This window comes from Nelumbo nucifera, chromosome 3 (assembly GCF_055504915.1).
Source record: "Nelumbo nucifera cultivar China Antique chromosome 3, China Antique-T2T, whole genome shotgun sequence".
Taxonomy (NCBI): Eukaryota; Viridiplantae; Streptophyta; class Magnoliopsida; order Proteales; family Nelumbonaceae; genus Nelumbo; species Nelumbo nucifera.
The window spans coordinates 54,558,039-54,577,447 of NC_142651.1; the positions used below are offsets into that span (position 1 = coordinate 54,558,039).

At 37.9% G+C, this 19,409-nt stretch overlaps 1 protein-coding gene across 1 annotated transcript; it reads left to right on the top strand.

The window, feature by feature from the left end:
* The first annotated feature begins 401 nt into the window (after nt 1-401).
* Nucleotides 402-5,822, top strand: LOC104600953 (uncharacterized). The gene is made up of 2 exons (XM_010264126.3): nt 402-4,010; nt 5,218-5,822. Exons 1-2 carry the CDS (start codon nt 716-718, stop codon nt 5,580-5,582), a joined length of 3,660 nt encoding a protein of 1,219 aa, XP_010262428.1. The 5' UTR covers nt 402-715; the 3' UTR covers nt 5,583-5,822.
* Nucleotides 5,823-19,409: the final 13,587 nt, after the last annotated feature.

The window sequence follows — 19,409 nt, forward strand, 5'->3', positions numbered from 1 at the left end:
GTCCTCGTCTGTGGCCTGTGTTTTATTGATATTAGAACTGTCTGACAGGCAGGTAAAAGCTCTTCACTTTCACACGTAAGAGGATTTCAGTGATGTGTTTCGGCGCGGCGCCTCCCGATTTTGACTGCCCAACCAACAAATAGAACTCAACGGCCAGTGTTTCTGGTCGGGTCTTCGTCCATTCTCCATCAGTGGCCCGATCCATTACCAATAGGCGGGTTGTGTTGTGTGTCGTCATGACTCATAACTTGCCAGCTGTATACATCAACAGAGGATAGGGCAATCAGCAAAGGTGCCATCCATGACAGGTGGCAAGTTGTGGGACCTACACACAGTGTTGACCATGATTTCCGCTTCCTTGCTTGAGCTCTATCTATCTCAATATTAAAAACTCTTGCAGTTCCATACTTTTCCTTTCTGTGTCGTTCGTCAACAAAGAAGATGAAACTTATCAATTCTGTACAATAATCATCCAACCATGTGAACAAGCTTTTGACCCTCCACAGTCAACGCCAACCCATCCTCTCTGTTCCCCCATTACTCTCCACTAACTCCTTCCTTTCTGACTTTCATTTTTTTGAATTTCTCCGTCCATACCTCTCTCTTCTCTTCTCTTCTGCTTTGTATACAGCCTCAGAGAAAGAAGCAAAAAAATCGAAACAGAGAAGGCTACAAAGTGAAAACAAGAGCAAATGGTAAACTAAAGACGCCAGACATGTGGCAGACTCAAAGGCCTCATCTTTTCCTTGCTCTGCTTCTTCTGTTTCTCCTCTCCCTCCCATTGAAGCTCTCTACATCAACAACAACCGAAGCCCAAGCTCTGGCCAAGTGGAAGAACAGTTTAGCTTCCTCGGATTCTCTCCGTTCTTGGTCCCTCACCAATATCAGAAGCTTCTGCAATTGGGCAGGCATCGTCTGCAACAAAGCCGGAAGCGTCACCGAGATAAACCTCCCCAGCTCCAGTCTCAACGGGACACTCGACCAACTCAGTTTCGCATCGTTATCCAATCTCACTCGCTTTGATCTCAACGGCAACTCTATTGATGGAACAATTCCCTCGGGCATTGCCAACCTCTCTAAGCTTACGTACTTGGACCTGGGCACCAATTACTTCATTGGTTCCATCCCTCCAGAGATCGGAAGATTGTCGGAGATGCGGTATCTCACCCTATCTGTAAACAACCTCGAGGGTCCAATCCCATATCAGATCAGCAATCTCCAAAAGGTATGGTACCTAGACCTCGGAGCTAACTACTTAGAATCCCCCGATTCATCCAAGTTCTCTGCCATGCCCAATCTCATATATCTAAATCTTTATCTCAACTCACTGAGCTTGGACTTTCCGCCTTTCATACTGAACTGCCGGAACCTGACGTTGCTCGACTTGTCGGTCAACAACCTTTCGGGTCCGATACCAGAACTGTTGGTCACTAATCTGCAGAAGATTGAATACCTCAATTTTACGAGTAATTCCTTTCAAGGGCCCTTGCCCAAAAACCTGCCCAAGCTTGCTCGGCTCAAAGAATTACGTCTGGGTACGAACAGGTTCACCGGTACAATTCCCGCTGGAATCGGTTCTATTTCAGGACTTGAAATTCTCGAATTACAGAACAATTCTCTGGTTGGGGAGATCCCTTCTTCACTGGGCCAACTCAGGATGCTTCGAAAGCTCTATCTGGATGGTAACAGATTGAATTCTACTATTCCTTCGGAGCTAGGCCTATGTACTAATCTCGCCTTCCTTGCTATTGCGGTGAACTCTCTCACTGGGTTCCTTCCTCCCTCTCTATCCAAACTGACCAAGATATCTGAACTGGGTCTCTCAGACAACTCGCTGTCTGGAGAGATCCACCCTTACTTCATTACAAACTGGACGCAGTTGACCTCTTTGCAACTCCAGAACAATAACTTTACAGGAAAAATTCCCCCTGAGATCGGTAGATTGACAAATCTCACTGTCCTCTTCCTCTACAATAATCACTTCTCAGGTGTGATACCCCCAGAGATTGGAAACCTGAAAAACTTGCAGCAACTAGACATATCGGTGAATGCTCTCACAGGTCCTATACCTCGCACAATTGGAAATCTATCAAAGCTTGATTTCTTACAGCTTTTCTACAACAATTTGACCGGAACGATTCCTCCAGAGATTGGTAACATGTCATCATTACGGACGCTTGATCTCAACACGAATCAATTGCAGGGAGAGGTGCCAGACACCATCTCTCGCCTTGAATATCTTGAGACACTCTCCTTGTTTACCAACAATTTATCGGGTAGCATTCCGAAAGAATTTGGACAGCGTAGTAATTTGGCTTATGTTAGCTTTTCCAACAACAGCTTTTCCGGTGAGTTACCGCCGGGGTTATGCAATGGCTTTTCCCTCCAACATTTGACAATCAACAGCAACCATTTCACAGGGCCATTACCTGATTGCTTGCGCAATTGCTCACAACTAGTTAGAGTCAGGCTTGAAGGAAACCAGCTCACTGGGAACATATCAAAGGCGTTCCGAGTACATCCAAATCTTCTGTACATAGATCTTAGTGGTAATCAGTTGTCTGGTGAGCTCTCCCCTGAATGGGGAGAATGTGCAAATCTTACTTATTTTCACATTGATGGAAATAAAATTTCTGGTGAGATTCCAGCCGAGCTTGGGAAGTTAACACAATTAGGGGACCTAAGCCTGTCTTCAAATGAACTGAGGGGGCAAATTCCAGCAGAATTAGGAGATCTGAACAGGTTATTCAAGCTTAACTTGAGCAACAATCACTTGGCAGGAGTGATCCCTTGGAGCATTGGCAATTTAAGTAGGCTACAAGTACTTGACTTGTCAGAAAATGTATTAAATGGCAGTATACCTTCAGAGCTTGGAAACTGCACCAACTTGATTAAGCTGAACTTGAGCAACAATGAGTTAGTGGGTGAAATACCATCTGAGCTGGGGAACTTAAATGCCTTGCAGTCATTTCTAGATCTTAGCCAAAATTCACTCTCAGGGTCCATCCCTCCAAACCTGGGGAAGCTGACTGCATTAGAGAATCTCAATCTATCCCATAACAACCTCTCTGGCACAATCCCAAAATCATTATCAGGCATGTCTAGTCTACAATATATTGATCTTTCCTACAACAACTTGACTGGTCCTGTCCCAACTGGTAACATTTTCCTCAAGGCACCTGCTACAGCCTTCACTGGAAATCCAGGCCTATGTGGAACTGCACAAGGATTGCACTCTTGCAATACAAGTCCTCCAGGTAGCCATTCCAAGAAGCATTACAGACTCCTCATTTCTATTATTGTCCCCATTGTCTGTGTTTTGATTTTAGGAGCTATAGTTATTGGAATGTTAATTCTGAGTAGGAAATCAAGACAACCAGATGAAGAGATTAGAAGTGTCAAAAAGGATGAGACTTCTGAGGCACTGATTTGGGAAAGAGAAGGAAGATTCACATTTGGTGATATCATTAGAGCCACAGACAACTTCAATGAAGAGCACTGTATTGGAAAAGGAGGATATGGATCTGTTTACAAAGCAGTGTTTTCAACAGGTCAAATAGTAGCTGTTAAGAGGCTAAATATGTCAGATTCAAGTGACATTCCAGCAATAAATCGACAAAGTTTTGAGAATGAAATCCGTACATTAACAGAAGCTCGGCACCGGAATATAGTTAAGCTGTATGGATTCTGTTCTAGGAAGGGAATCATGTATTTGGTGTATGAGTATGTAGAGAGAGGTAGTCTGGGAAAGGTTTTGTATGGGAAAGAAGGGGGGAGTGAATTGGACTGGGTGGCAAGGGTGAAAATTATCCAAGGGCTTGCCCATGCAATTGCTTATTTGCACCATGATTGTTCTCCTCCTATTGTGCATCGGGACATATCTGTGAATAATGTTTTGCTTGAGTCAAGCTTTGAAACTCGGCTTTCAGACTTTGGAACAGCTAGATTATTGAGCCCTGATTCATCCAATTGGACTACAGTTGCTGGGTCTTATGGTTACATGGCTCCAGGTATGCTATATTTTGTATCCATTTGTTTTTTTATTCATTTCATTATTCTTACCTGTACGAATTGGTGTCTCCTGGTTTAGGATAAGAGATCATCTAATGGTTTAGTTACACTGGAATTAGGGATGAGGACATAGGCAACTGTTCTTTACAGAGCTAACTGTTTCTATTTGGATTCTGGATCATCTTCAATGTGCTCAAGAGATGATTATCCCCATGTTTCAATGAGTTTGACTGTTTGAGTTGATCTCCCCAGACAATCCTTTCTGGGGCTAGAAAAAACTAAGTAATGTTTTAAGCGTTTAGCAGAAGTTACTCTTTTTCCTTTGATCCTGAATTTAGAGATTCGTTTTTTTTTTTTTAATTAGAGGCTTTTGACCTCTTATTTGATATCTATTTATCAAATAGTGTGCATTAATAATAGTATTATTATTTCTAACCTGCCTAGCTTTTCAAAATTTTGGTCAGATGATCTCAACCTGGTCTTACCTTACCTATACCCTCCCTAACTAAGCCTTTTGGTTCTATACTGGAAGCTCAGGACATTCTTGATTTGAGTTTTGGTACATCTGTGGTGCATTAGTGTATAAATATAATGATCTCTCTCTCTCTCTCTCTCTCTCTCTCTCTCTCACACACACACACACACACACACACACACACACACACATAGGGGTGTCAATTGGCTGGTTGCATCTGTGGTGCATTAGTTTATAAAAGCACTTTTACAAAAGCACTTTTCAAAAGTACTTTTACACGAAAGTACTTTTATGAAAGCACTTTTATGACAATGCCAGAAGGGTATATTTTTGTAATTTTCAGATTTCTTCATTTTAATATATTTTTGTAATTTTTATATGTTCTGTTTTTTTACATATAATTTTTTATATTTCATTCAGTTTGGATTGGATCCAATCCAGTCCATTTACATTTTAATGGATTGGATTGGATTTGGTTTGTATTGGATTTGGACTGGATTGGGTCCGGTCCATTTGTGAGTGGACTCACATTGGACTGGATCGGGTTGGACCAAATCTAGTCCAATTGACACCTCTACTCACACACACACACACACACACACAAATATACTTACAGATTGCACTCTGAAGTGGCAGGGTAATTACTGAACTATTTACTTAGATCCTTGAATCTAAATACTGTTCTGCTATTTAACAAAGAATCTAAATATGTTTTCTCCATTAAATGGCAGAGCTTGCATTTACAATGAAGGTCACTGAAAAATGTGATGTTTATAGCTTTGGAGTGGTGTCTTTGGAAGTTATGATGGGAAAGCACCCTGGGGAGCTGATTTCTTCTCTGTCATCATCGTCTTCTAGTGATGGTGGCTTGTTCCTGAAGGACGTCTTGGACCAAAGGCTTCTATCACCCACAGGTCAGTTGGCAGAGGAGGTGGTCTTTGTAGTTAAAATGGCACTGGCATGCACACATGCCAATCCTGAGTCACGGCCTACAATGCGTTTCGTTGCACAGGAACTGTCAGCTCACACCCAGGCATATCTATCAGAGCCATTTAGAACAATTACAATGAGCAAACTAACAAGCTATCACAAATAGATCAAGTTAGATAAGGGTCTATGGCCTTTGGATGAATGTATGGAGCTACAGTATAATATCACTGAATGACCTTGTTTTTTATTTAATTCAAAGCAAAAGAAAGAAAAAAAAAACATGATTTTACATTCTGATAGAAGAATATGTTAAAAAGGAGAAACATTTTTGTTTTCTTAATTTGGTTTAACTAAAACAGATTTTGATTCACTCAATGTGAGGTGTCTCATCGGGCAAATTGCTGAACCATGTAAGTCATGCATCTATATTATCATAGCTGACCATGTTTCTATATATATTCACTAACAAATTAAGGTCTATCGAAGTTATCTTACAGGACAGGTAAATTACCTCAGTAGAGAAAGGAAAACTCAGGCTATTTTTGGCCTATTTCATCAACTGCCTTCAAACAGGGAACATCTGGCATTCTGGCTTGGTTCCTCTCCGGCATGAGTATAGCTTGGGCTGGGCTTGGTCACCTAGAGCTTACCTTAGGAACTCAAAACTGTTTGAAACCCAGTTAAGAACATCATGCAGCAAAAGTTATAATCTAATAAAATTTGTAAGATACTAATCAACAACTGTTTCTTTTGCATGTAAAATATCTTTCTCTCAAGGAAGAAACTGTGGTTCCAGTGGGTTGTTTATAAAAGCAATTATCTCTTGACAAAGATTTGTGGAAATGTGGCGGGTTGGTCAATGGGATTTTAGTTCTCTTTAACCAAGATACTCATGTTCTTTTTTCAGATTTATGTGGGGTCTATGAAAAATTTATTTTCCTAGGTAGTGATACCTATCTCCCACGTGGGTAGGGGTTTCTATCGACCAAGATACTCATGTTCCTTTTTCAGATTTATGTGGGGTCCATGGAAAATTTATTTTCCATAGGTATCACTTGGGTAAGTGTTACCTATCTCATAGGTGGGTAAGTAACTTTCCCACTTGGGGGAAAAGTGCCAATACTTGGATGGGATAAAATTGCACCTTTTAATAATGGCTTTTTATGGCTAAAATGGTCATTGTTTTATTTACCTAGGATATAAAAGAACATGGTAAATGCATTTACATAGGAAATCCTAGGTAAGTGTTTAAACCTCCTTAGACAAATAGAAAAAAGAGAAAAGGAAAATTAAGAGTGTCTAAGATGTCAACCCCTACTCCAAAGTGCCACTTTATATATTAAGGTGAATGCATAATTACAAAAATGCCCATGTGGGGCAAAGAGAGAAACAAAAGGAAAACATATAAACATAAAACAATGAACTACACAAAAGGGACTATCCTAATAAAGTACATTAAGTCTAAGAGTATCCACACTCCCTCTCAAATTGATGCATAGACAAGCATTAGTTTGCCTACAAGAAAGACATGTTGAGCTCTAGTCATGGCCTTAGTGAAGATATCAACAATTTGCATCTCCGAGACCACATGGGATAGAGAGATGGATCCGACAATGAAAAAATCTCTAATTAAATGACAATCCACCTCAATGTGCTTAGTCATCTCATGGAATATAGGATTAGATACAATCTTGATAGCACTAGTATTTTTACATAAAGTGGAGTAGGTGTAGGATGTGGACTACCAAGATCTACAAATAGAGATTTTAAATCTATGAATGACAGGGCAACCAACCCAATCTACATCAGCATATGATCTTAATTGAATGGAAGAGGAGGAAGAGAAGAATATCCCCTAAGAAATTGTCTTTGACAAAATAAATAATGCAATGGACAACAGTTATAATTGGGCAGGAGTAGAGACAAACTAACTAACATATTAAACAACATGTGAAGTATTAGGATGAGTCATGGTGAAATAGATGAAAAACTCTACAAGCTGGAAATATAGGGTAGCATCAAGAATCATCTAACCGTTAGATTTAGATAATTTAACATTCAGATCTAGAAATGTATCAACTTGTTTCTCATCATTGAGACCTACAAGTTTGACAAGATTGGAAGCATATTTCTACTGGCAAACAAAGTATCCCCGATTACTATGATGAACTTCTAAGCCTAAAAAATAGGTCAGAGGGCCCAAGTCCATGTTAAAGAGATCATGAAGCAAGGACTTCAATTCCTAAATGCTTTCATCATCATTGCCAATCAACAACATATCATCAACATATAACAGGAGAATAGTGATACCCTGGGGCCACCTCTTAACAAAGAGAGAATGATCAAAGGAGTTTTGACTATATCCATCGTTTACTACAACATCTTGAAAATGCTCAAACGAAGCTTGGGGAGCCTGTTTCAAACCATATAAAGATTTATTTAAGCTACATACCAAAGAAGGATCACTGCAATATCCAAGAGGAGCCTTCATGTAGACTGTTTCCTTCAGCAATTCATAAAGGAAGGTATTCTTCACATCTAACTAACAGATGATCTAGGATTGGACAACAAATAAAGCTAGAAGAGCACGAACTATTGTGATCTTTTCAACTGGTACAAAGGTTTATTCATAGTCAATGCCATACTCTTGGCTATAACCTTGAGAAACTAATCTAGCTTTGTACCGATCAAGAGAGCCATCTGATTTTATTTTGGTAGTGTAAGCCCAACAACTCCCAACAATGTGGGCATCTAAAGGAGTAAATGGAGTAAAACAAGCTCCCAAGTATCATTTTGATGTAGGGCCTTAACCTCGACATCTATGGCTTCTCTCCAATGAGAACTCCTAATTTCTTGCTAGTAAGAGTGAGGAATACCTATTGAGGACAAAGTAGTAGAGAAGGATCTATGGTTTTTATTAATACAAGTAGAATGGCAGGGGAGGAATGAAAAAATTAGCATTGGAAGTAGTAGTATTTGAGGGAAAAGCTATGTTTTCCGAATTGTTTTTGCCTCCGGGTCGCGGGTCACTAGTTCAATAGGCTGGGTTGAATGGTTCAGATATATATATAAGAAATAAATAATGTATAAATATGTTTTACATATGTTATATGTATTATTTTATATTTAATTTATGTTTTTTAATTCAGTTTTTAATTTTTATTTATAAAAATATTAAAAAATTATAATTTGAGGCCAAAAAGGGGTCTTTCTTCGCAAAAAAAATAGTGGGGAAGGCGCCTACATCACCTTGGGACGCATAGATCTCAAAAAGTTACCCAAAATAAAAAATCACCCCAATCAGATATTGGAGTGCAAAGTTATGGCCTTCAAAAGTTTTGCACGCATTAAGTGTGCAACCCATGACTCGGTCACCGGGTCGAATGGGTCAACGGTTGAATCGGTCAGGTTGGACGATTCTTGCCAAGTTAACGGTTTTTGACTGTTTGACGGGTCTTGATTGAACCTGACCTAGAATCTTGGCCAGGTGACAGAACAGTTCAACCGGTCGGGTCAAAGGTGGGTTGAAAACATTGGGGAAAAGTATCACTTATAGGAGGATTTACAGAATGATGTTCTGGACTGAATGAAAATGGAGCGGTGGGTATTTATTCTATACTTAAACTTGTTGGAATTTTTGTTGTTCTTCAATATTTCTGTCAAGAGTAGGTAATGTAAGAAAGTTCTACCACCCACTTCTTGTAAGTGCTAAACTTGAATAAACTAGCCCTAAAATGAGAAACCATGAAATGGAAATGATAAAGATGTTTAAGACTTTCAATGTTCAAAAGTCAATAATGTAAAATAACTATCATCTTTCATGCTTCATGATACTAATGGTACCGGGACTTGAATAGAAGCATTTGAGATAAGTATAACAATATGAAAGTTTCAAAAAACAAATACTAGATTCAAAGTGAACTTTGGATCACTTGGTTAAAAAGCTCACCCCAACACAAGGGTTTAACTCATGAGACTCAAGAAAAGTTATAATGCAAAAACACTTTTTTTTTTTGAGAAATTATGTCAAAATTATAATGCCAAAACAATGTTGGTTAAAAATCTCACCCCAACATAGGGGTTTAACTCATGAGAGTCAAGAAAGATTATAATGCCAAAACACTTTTTTTTTTGAGAAATTATGTCAAACATCACACAACAAATTCACTGGTTGGACTATGAATATTTGTTTGATTAACCTTACTAAGCAAGATGGTATGTTTTTTACGGATTCAAAGTTGATATGATAACTCACTTCCAAGATGGTCCTAAGTTATATATTGCTAGATGGTTGATATAATTTAAACCTATCTACTTCCTTTTTTTTTCTATTTTCATTTTTCTCTAGGGTGAAATTAGCTAGAGCAAGAAGATATTATATAGCATCTTTGTTACACATGGTCATGATCATGTAGTTCTATATTTCTGCCCATCTAAAAAAAAAAGTTTTGTTCTTCTCTTTTAGTCAAATAGAAAATATTCCTTCATTCTCTATCAATCAAATAAAAAGTACTTCTCTTCCTTATGAAATGTGGTATGTGAATGATTTGTTTATAAGATGTGGTATGTGAACAATTTTCTTATGAAAGTTGGTATGTTGATGCTTTTCTTATGAAATGTGGTATGTGGATGCTTTTCTTATGAAATGTGGTATGCGAATGCTTTTATCTTTCATTTTCATTGGCTAAAATCCTTCCATTGGCAAAAGTTTTGTTTCCATCATGCATAGGAATGGAAGTAGGGAGATATATGTTCATTGTCAACCATGGTGGTCAATGGAAGACCACTAATGGGAAGTTGTCATATGTCGGTGGTGATGTGGGATATGTAGATAACATTGACAGTGACAGGATTTGCTACTTAGACATCATCGATGACTTTTGCAATTTGTGTGGGATACCTCCTGGTAATATGGTAACCATAATCGTGAACTAGAGGAAGAATTGGGTTTGTTGGGTATTGAGAGTGACATATTGCAGATGTTTGCCTTGCATGGTTATATGTGTGAGATTATCTTCTATGTCACTACTATGGATGCTAAATGTGTATTAGTTGATGACATGTGTGTTCAAAGAAGTGGAAAGAATAATGACCACGGAAAAGGAAAGTATATAATTGAAGGTGATGATGACTGTTGCATTGTTGAATCTGTATCCGATGATGATGCTCATTATGATAGTATTGGAGATTGTGCATCTGAGCATGAGTATGGTTATGGAATGGAGGGTAGTGATGGTGAATTTGATTAAGATCATAATTGTGGAGATAGGCTAGGTGGTGATGATGATGGGCTGGAAGGTGATATTGGTGACTCTGATTTAGAACAAGATTATGGGAAGGAGATGAAAGCTGATGTTGGGGAATTTAATAAAGGGCAAGGTGGTGTTTATGGTGGCAGGGGTGTTGGTGTACCATCAATCGGGCATGATGGTGTTGGTGTATCATCAGCAGGGCATGGTGATGCACCATTGAGTGACAATGATGATGCAAATAGTGGTGGATATAGTTGATTTGTCAGATTATGAACCATTGAGTGACAATGACAATCCAAAATGGGGTAGTTGGGTTGAGAATGGGCAGTCTACCTGAATTTGATTTTTCTAAACCAAAATTTTTTGTTGGAATAGAATTTGCAACTATAAAGGAGTTCAGAGAAATCTTAAGGCATTACTATGTGGTAGAGGGTGTGGAGATCAAGAGGAAGAAGAATGAGAAGTCCAAATTTACTAGAGTTTGTGTTGTTAGTGAATGTATGTGGAGGATACATGCATCCCTCAACCATGATGGGGTAGCTTCATTGTCAAGACACTTTGTGACAGACATACTTGTTTGAAGATGACAACAAACAAGGAAACTAACAACACATGACTATCTACAAAGATTGAGGGGTTGTTAAGGCTTAACCCCAACATGCCAGTACATGTACTCACTTCTGAATTTTTGTAGGTTGAAGGTAAGAGCAGCTAAGAATTGAGATATTCATAGCCATATTGAATGACAAACACTTGATTTTTTTTTTGATTATATAGAGCATGTGCATTGTTGTGTTTATATTCCAAAAACCAACTGAAACTTAGATGACCATGTGCATTACTATGTTTATATGTTTGGTTTTCTTTTGATGATTTGTCTTTTTGTGTATTTATTATAGGGTTATGGCTAAGATTTCTTTTTGTTTTGTGTATATGATTAACGCTCAAGTGCATGAACCATGTTCAAGTTGGATATATTGTCAATATAACACTTATTTTTTGTAAATGTTGATGAACCATTTGTTAAATGAATGATGGTTTTTTTATTGTTTTTAAACAAGGTCCTCTTCTATATATGAAAGATGTGTTTTTAACCAAAACACCTCTGAATCACAAAGAATAACTTAGCTAGCTCTAGCTGAGCTCAGATAAGTTGTATAGTGTTTGACAATTTAGAAGCTGCCAGTGTTACAACCCAAAACTAAGATTCTTTGACATTAACAACATCAGGTCTAAGTTCAAGACTCGACAACTGAGGATAACTATAATTGATTTCAACTGATCTTTGCATTCATTTGACCACAATTAGGGCATTAGTGATGGCGATCTATAAAGAGCTTAGCTTGTACCTGACCTAACACCTGACGTTCATTCATCCATTCCTCCTAGATATGGATCATTTCACATGGGAAAAGTTCACAAGTTCCATATCTTCATTAGCAAAGTAATATTAGTTTGGTAACTTTTAAGTAAAAACACATGTGCAAATGAAATGATCATAATAAATTTATTTTAAACTTGAGAATTAAGTTGCAACCTGAAGTGGGTTTTTTGATGACAAAACTTGTGGAGTTCGAACTCATATCCATTTTTGCAAATTCATAACCTAGGCGCTCTAATGGGAAATGCCTAATGAAGGTTGTATTTGGCTGGCAAAGAAAATGACACCCCCTACCTAATTATTGACATGGTATTGACCTCTATCTAATTATTGAAAATTCTATCATTTTTTGCCTCTTTGTATAAGGAGGAAATTAAACTTAATGAACCTACCTCTTCAGGAATTCAACTAGACAAAAAGAAAACCAAATTTGAATTCAACTAAATAGTAGACCACCAATAGGGTTTGAAATCAACTAAGTTGTCCGAGTACCAACACACTAGTGCATCAGATTATACATCATTGATTCTCATATTTTTTATATGACCCAACAATTTATCACAAAATTCAGACATTCTATCAAAGTTATCATTCTCTATCTGGACAACTTCTTCAACCTCATCTAGTGGGTCTTTAGAAGGCCCCGTGCTATCTCCTTTGATGGTTACACTCTGCTGGACATGTGGTCTCCCTGGTATTCATTCAAAGAACTTACACCCACTTACATCCTACAAAAAATAATGTGGATTAAGCGATTGAATATTTAACAAAATTGCATAGACAAATACATCTTATTTGGTGCTTTGCACAAACCCAAAATCGTCTCCCTTGTGTACTGGGCCGTTTAGATGTGAAGACCCTGCAAACCCCATTTTCACATGGACAACTCCTTATCTCATCCTTCCAATAGAGGAAATTACATCTTATATCAGGGGCAAACTACAACAATAACCAAGAATTTGAGTTACATAAAACGTTATTAAATGCCCAATGCAAAATCACAACACAATGTATAAGTTACGTAGTAGTGACAACCATAGAACTCCTGCCCAACATTCTCAGCCTTCCCATCCTGCACCATGACAAGTACACACTCTCGACCACCACATGGGCAAAAAACCTTCATGGTATCAAAGGGGTGCTCGGGTGTGCGGGTGTGTGTGGGGTGCATGGGGCTGGGTGGGTGGGCATCGATAGTGCATGTGGGCACGGGGCTAGGCAAGCGGGTGCGGGTGTGCATAGGCGGCCGTGGGTGAGGGTTGGGCGCAGTTGTGCACGTGCGGGCATGGGGAGAGTGCAGGGGCTCGCGTGCATGGATGGGCATGAGCGGCATAGGGGCGAGCGTATGTGGGTGGGCGGGCATAGGAGATGGGTGGGCGTGAACATGCATAGGTGTGCGTGAGAGTCTGCGGGTATAGGCTTGCGGGCGCGGGAGGTGGCCAGGTGTGCGGAAGTGGGCATGACTGGGCGCAGGTGTGTTACACTAGCATCGAGTTGTGCGTGTGACGTGGTCTGGCATTTCATCAAAAATCTACAAGTCCACTTCCTCCTTCCTCCTTCCAACTTCCTACTCCTTTTCATCCTAACCGTAAATAGCCCTATTGTCATCCTACTCCTTTCCATCCCAAGAGGTCTAATCACATGGCCCTCCTTCCTCCTGAACCGTCTGCCTCCCTCCTCCCTACTCCTTCCTAGCCGTCGATAACCTCCGTTCCCAATCTAGTTTTGTTCACCTCTTTGATCCTCCCTCCTCCCTCCTCTCTCCTCCTTCCTATTCATAGCCGTCAATAACCTCTGTATCCAGTATTCTATTCACCTCTTTGAAGTAGGAAAGTCTAAGTCTGCACCAGACAACACCGCTCCTAAGAGTCTAAATTTGTGCCAGACCAGACCACCATAGTAGTTTTTTCTCTTCATGTGGGAGAGTCCAAGTCAAATGGGCATTTTCAACCTATGAAGGGTAATTTGGGTATTATGTAACATTAAATCAAACACGTAAAGTCACGTGTAAACAGTCTTTGATAGAGAGTTAACAGTAAGGGAAGATTTAGACAATTGCCAAAAATAGTAGGGGTAGCGACAATCGATTTTCAAATAGTAAGGACACACTTAGTCAATTAGCTAAACCATAAGGGTAGTTTAAGAAATTTACCCTTATTTATATTAAGGCTAAGGAACAATTTTGTAAATTTTAGAAAATTTGAGGGTAGTTTTTGGTAATGTTTTGAATTTGGGTCAAAACTAGTCCAAGAGGGTCAACTGGGGTTCTGGTTCAATGTTAGGGGTTTTGGGTCAATGATCTGGGGGTTGGAAGGGGTTCCAGACGTAGAGAGGTGATTCGCATGTGCGGGTTAATGAGATTGGTCAAAACAAAATCTTTCTCGATGGGTGGGTAAATTAGGGTAGTTTTGGTTGAAACTTCACAAGGTAGGGTTTTTGAATAGTTTGAGGTGATCGATAGGGTTTGACTGGCCCAACTGGGCCTAGACCGGGCTGATTTGGAAGGACAATGGTTTGATCAATCTAGAGCTTCGAAATGGTATCTTGGTGCGATGAAGGAGCAAACAAAGGCAGTTTTGGGTGAAGCTTCACATGGTAGGGTTTTTGGGCAGTTTAAGGTGATTGATAAGGTCAGATTTGGCCAAATGGGCCCATATTGAGTAGATCTCAAAAGGGCTTGATTTGGTCAATTTGAAGCATCGGAAAGGAATCTTGGTGCGATGGAAGGGAAAACAAAAGTATTTGGGTCTGTAATTTTACTGGTGGGCATTTTATGGTATCTAGGATCTAGCGGCAATGTTTGATTGGTTCAGGGGGGTCAAGATTATTGAAATTTGAGTGGGTGAGGGGATCTGGAACATAATTTTGGTTTAATGGAAGGGTAAATATGAGAATCTCGAGTTAAAATTTTTTGGGCAAGTGTTTTGGTGTATCCTAAGTTTAACGGTGTGGTCTGATCGGTCCGGATATGTTTGGATCAAGGGGATCTGAGTTGTAGGTATTCCAGGCTAACGAAAGGAGTCGAAACAGAATATTCGTTTGATGAAAGGATAAATGAAGGAATTTTGAGCTGAAATTTTATGGATAGGCATTTTAGGATGTCATGAGTCTAATGGTGGTGTTTGATCTTGGGGTCAAATTGTAGATAGGGGGTGATCGTGAACATCGGATTGGTATCAGGTATATTTAACGATGGATTTGAAGGCTTTCAGGATGAAATTCGGGTTTTTTGGGTTTTTAGGATGAAATTCAGGGTAAATTATGGTTTCAGGTAGCGGACTGAGCAAAAATCGGGTGTTGACACTAGCAAAACCTAAGGACATCTTTGCCATTCTAGGCTCTACAACATGATCAACATAATTCAAATAGCCAAGCAACCAAGCAAGCTTATGTCATAAATGAACCTGGATTAAATGAAACCACCACCTTTAATCTTCATTTACATTATCTAAGTTTTAAAAAGAACAAGAGGCAATAGCTTACATAATCTCAAATATTATTCTTATAATTCCCTCTTCCATCTTGGGTAGATAGGAATAAAAGACATTATTCATCAAGAGGAACTATGCCTTTTACTAAGATTCTTACTAAAATAGATAAAGAGATAAAGAGAGAGGGGAGCTTTAGTTGAAAGAAAGTTACCTAAGAGATAGTTGACAAGTCATAAACCTAATAACAAAAAACTATGCCTACACCTATGATGAGTGCCTAAGGCTTCGTTTGGAAGTGATGTAAATCAAGATTGATGTAAATATTTATGTCGGTTCAGTTTTGTCAACATTTGGAAGCAGTGTAAATCAAGATCAACATAAAACTCCATTCCGGTTCTGTTTTGTTGGCATTTGGAAGGAGTGTAAATCAAGTCATAAACCTAATAACAAAAAACTATGCCTACACCTATGATGAGTGCCTAAGGCTGCATTTGGAAGCGATGCAAATCAAGATCGATGTAAATATTTATGTCGGTTCAGTTTTGTTGGCATTTGGAAGCAGTGTAAATCAAGATCAACTTAAAACTCCATTCTGGTTCTGTTTTGTTGGCGTTTGGAAGGAGTGTAAATCAAGATCGACGTAAAACTCCATTCTGGTTCAATTTTGCATATACTTGGATGGAATGGAGTTTTACGTCATAAATCAATGTAAAACTTCATCTAAAGTGGAATCAATGTAAAACTCTGTTTTTCTTGTCATGCTTTTCGAAATTCAAACGGTCATATTCAAATGGTTCAATGTAAAATGTCATCAATGTACTTTTATACTGATGACATTTTACATCGATTCCAAATACAACCTAAAGAAATAGAAAATAAAATTTGTTCAAACTTAAAATATACCATTAATAGAAAAGTGAAAAAAGACTCTTTACAATTATGATTCCTAATACCAAAACATTGAATTAGTTCACTACAATAATATAATTATGTAAAAATAAATAGCTGCTTGTAATGGTGCCTAGGAATGGCTATGGGGTGGGGAGCCACCTCCATCCCCACAAAAATCCCCATCCACATCCTCGTCCCCGCTAACAGGGACAAGGTTATCCCCATCTCCGTCCCCATGGGGATCCCCACTCCCTTTGATTTTTTTATAGTGTCAGCCATTTTTCTTTTGTTTTTTATTTTATTTAAAAATTAAAAATAAAATAGTTAAAACTTGCAATCCTATTAAAAAAAATTAAATATATTTAGACATATTCAACCATATTTTAAAAAAAAGTAACATACATACATATATATTAGTGGGGATCCCCACGGGGCGGGGAGTGCTCTCCCCATCCCTGTCAATGGGGATGAAAATTCCCCATCCTTGTCCCTACAGGGGGAAATTGCCATCCCTAATGGTGCTTCTAAGCTTAATTTGATCAATCTCATTCTTTGTTGAAGATTGATGGTTGGAGGAGGCATCGAGAAAGGTCTTATAGTGCTGAAAGACATTATATGATGGAGATTTAATAAAAAGGTCGTCTTGTATTTCAAGGGATTTGTTACAAGTAAAAAAAGGGTACAATTGGGGTTTTTCTTAGCATCAATTTATAAAATTCTCCTATTGTCATTACTTGCAGGAGATGTATCCAACAATTGGGATGAAATATGCTTAAGGAGTTGGGGGTGGGGCAGCATTATAACACACACACACAAGGTTTTAATAGGCTAAAGGTGTAGTTGAGGTGTAATGGCCCAAAAAGTTGAGCATAAGCCTCAAGGCGTAAGCCCCAAAGTTTAGGGAAAAAATTAATTAAAGTTTGTAAATTGATGAAAATAACATATAATAAGTCAAATTGAAAAGATAGAAAGTACACATATCCATAAACTAGAAGTGTATAAACAATAAGTTTTGGCATTTAAGCATTAAATAAAATAATAACTAATCAACTAACAATTATAAACATTTTACATTTCATGTAAAAAAAAACTCAATTTAGAAGAAAAGAAACAACTTAGTTGATTTGATTTATAATAATAATAATAATAATAATAATAATAATAGCAATAATAATAAATAATAATAAACATTATTATTATTATTATTATTATTAAAAAGAAAAAAGATCCATTAGTAGAAGAAATGAGAAAAATATTTAGAATAATGAGAAAAGTGTCACTTGATTTATCCAAAAGAAACTACGAACTTGATTGATCCTTTTTGCATTAAACTCTCTTAAGACATTAGGAAAAAAATAATAGAATTTGATGTGCCTTATTGGTTTTTCTTCTTTACTTTTTTATTTAGCCTATAATTATTGAAGTGATTTTTTATATGTTTTAAATTACAAAAATGTATTTTTATGCATTAAACCATTAAGTGATCATTGATACTTGAGGCTTATGTCTCCTTCTAACAAAGGCTTAAGCCTCACATCTCAAGGCTTAAGCCTTTTAAAACAATTGACACACATATAACATAAACATATACATGTTATATAAATATTTTTATGCTAAGTCGGACCGGGCTAGGTTATAGATGATTGCCCATAATCTGGATTACCTGGCAATTGGGTTGGGTAGGTTGGGTTCATGTTGGGTCAAGACACTTCGTGTTGAATTTTGGGTTGGGTTGGGTTATCAAATGCTAGACCCTAACCCTAAATGTTCAGGTTAGGGTTGACCCATGGGTCAATTCAGGTCATCCCAAAAAATAACTAAAATTTAAAAAATAAAGAAAAACTACATCAAAATTGCCAAAATTAAAAGAATTAACCTTAAAATTCCAAATATAAATAAAAATACTTGAGCATTTGGCAATTTAAAGAGTAAACAATAAAGAGTAAAGACTAATTAGAAAAAAATTAAAGAACGGAAACTTCTAACAATGCATAAATAGTCCCAATTAGACTTAACAATCGGGTCAGCAGGTTGATCCATGACCCAACCCAATCCAGCCCAGTTTTTTCCGAGTTAGGTCTGGTTGGGTCATTCTCACATTTAGGTAACTAAATATGAGACATTAAACCAGTTTTTTCGGGTTGGGTTGAGTCGGGTTCATGGGTTGGATCAACTTTTTGCCAGATCTAATCCAGACTCAGTTATTCAGTACTTGGGTCACTTTTTGGTCTTGGACATGACTCATGGAATACTCTTAGATATCAACATGGGCCTTTATTGGGCTGGAAAACCTGCGAAGGGGATAAACGAGACCATACTCAGCTGAGGCCTAATACAATTTGTTTAACTTAAACCAGTTGTTTTAAATTTGAGTTTTGAATTGAGTCTTAATAGTTATGATGGGTAATTAAATAGGGTATGCAATGGTGCAACTTAATCCAAAAATCCACTTTGTTCCAAAGTATTTCCAGCTCATAGTCTTTCCATTCTAAAATCCTAGTTCGTTTGGAACTAATTTAGCAGTACATCATTCATTGGGCAAGTATTCATAAACAGGAAGGGCATCCTTCTCCTCCAAAGGTTAAAATTTTGTATTGGAAAAACAAAATGAGAGGCTCCAAAGGAAACAGAAAAAAGAAAAAAAAAACATACTACTTATCCCTTTGTATGTTGTATATCTAAAGAGTGGAGAAAATATAAACAACCATCTCTTCCACTTATTAAGTTTAACTTAATTGACCTAACATGATAAATTAATTACTCTAATTTAGTCAATTAAATTATGTTAGTTAAGTTACATTAACTAATAAAACCAAACTAACTTAATAATCATGACACAACTTAATGTAGTCGACCGAGATACCTACCCAATTGAGTCAGGGATGGGGACTACTCTAGCAAGGACAACGAATAACCCGAATAACCAATGAGACCAAATTTCCTGCACTCAGATAGGTGTGTGTGTGCAGGGATGTACTTCCAATCAAAATCAAACACATGTGGGGAGAAAACCCAGTTGCATGTGGTATATTTTAACA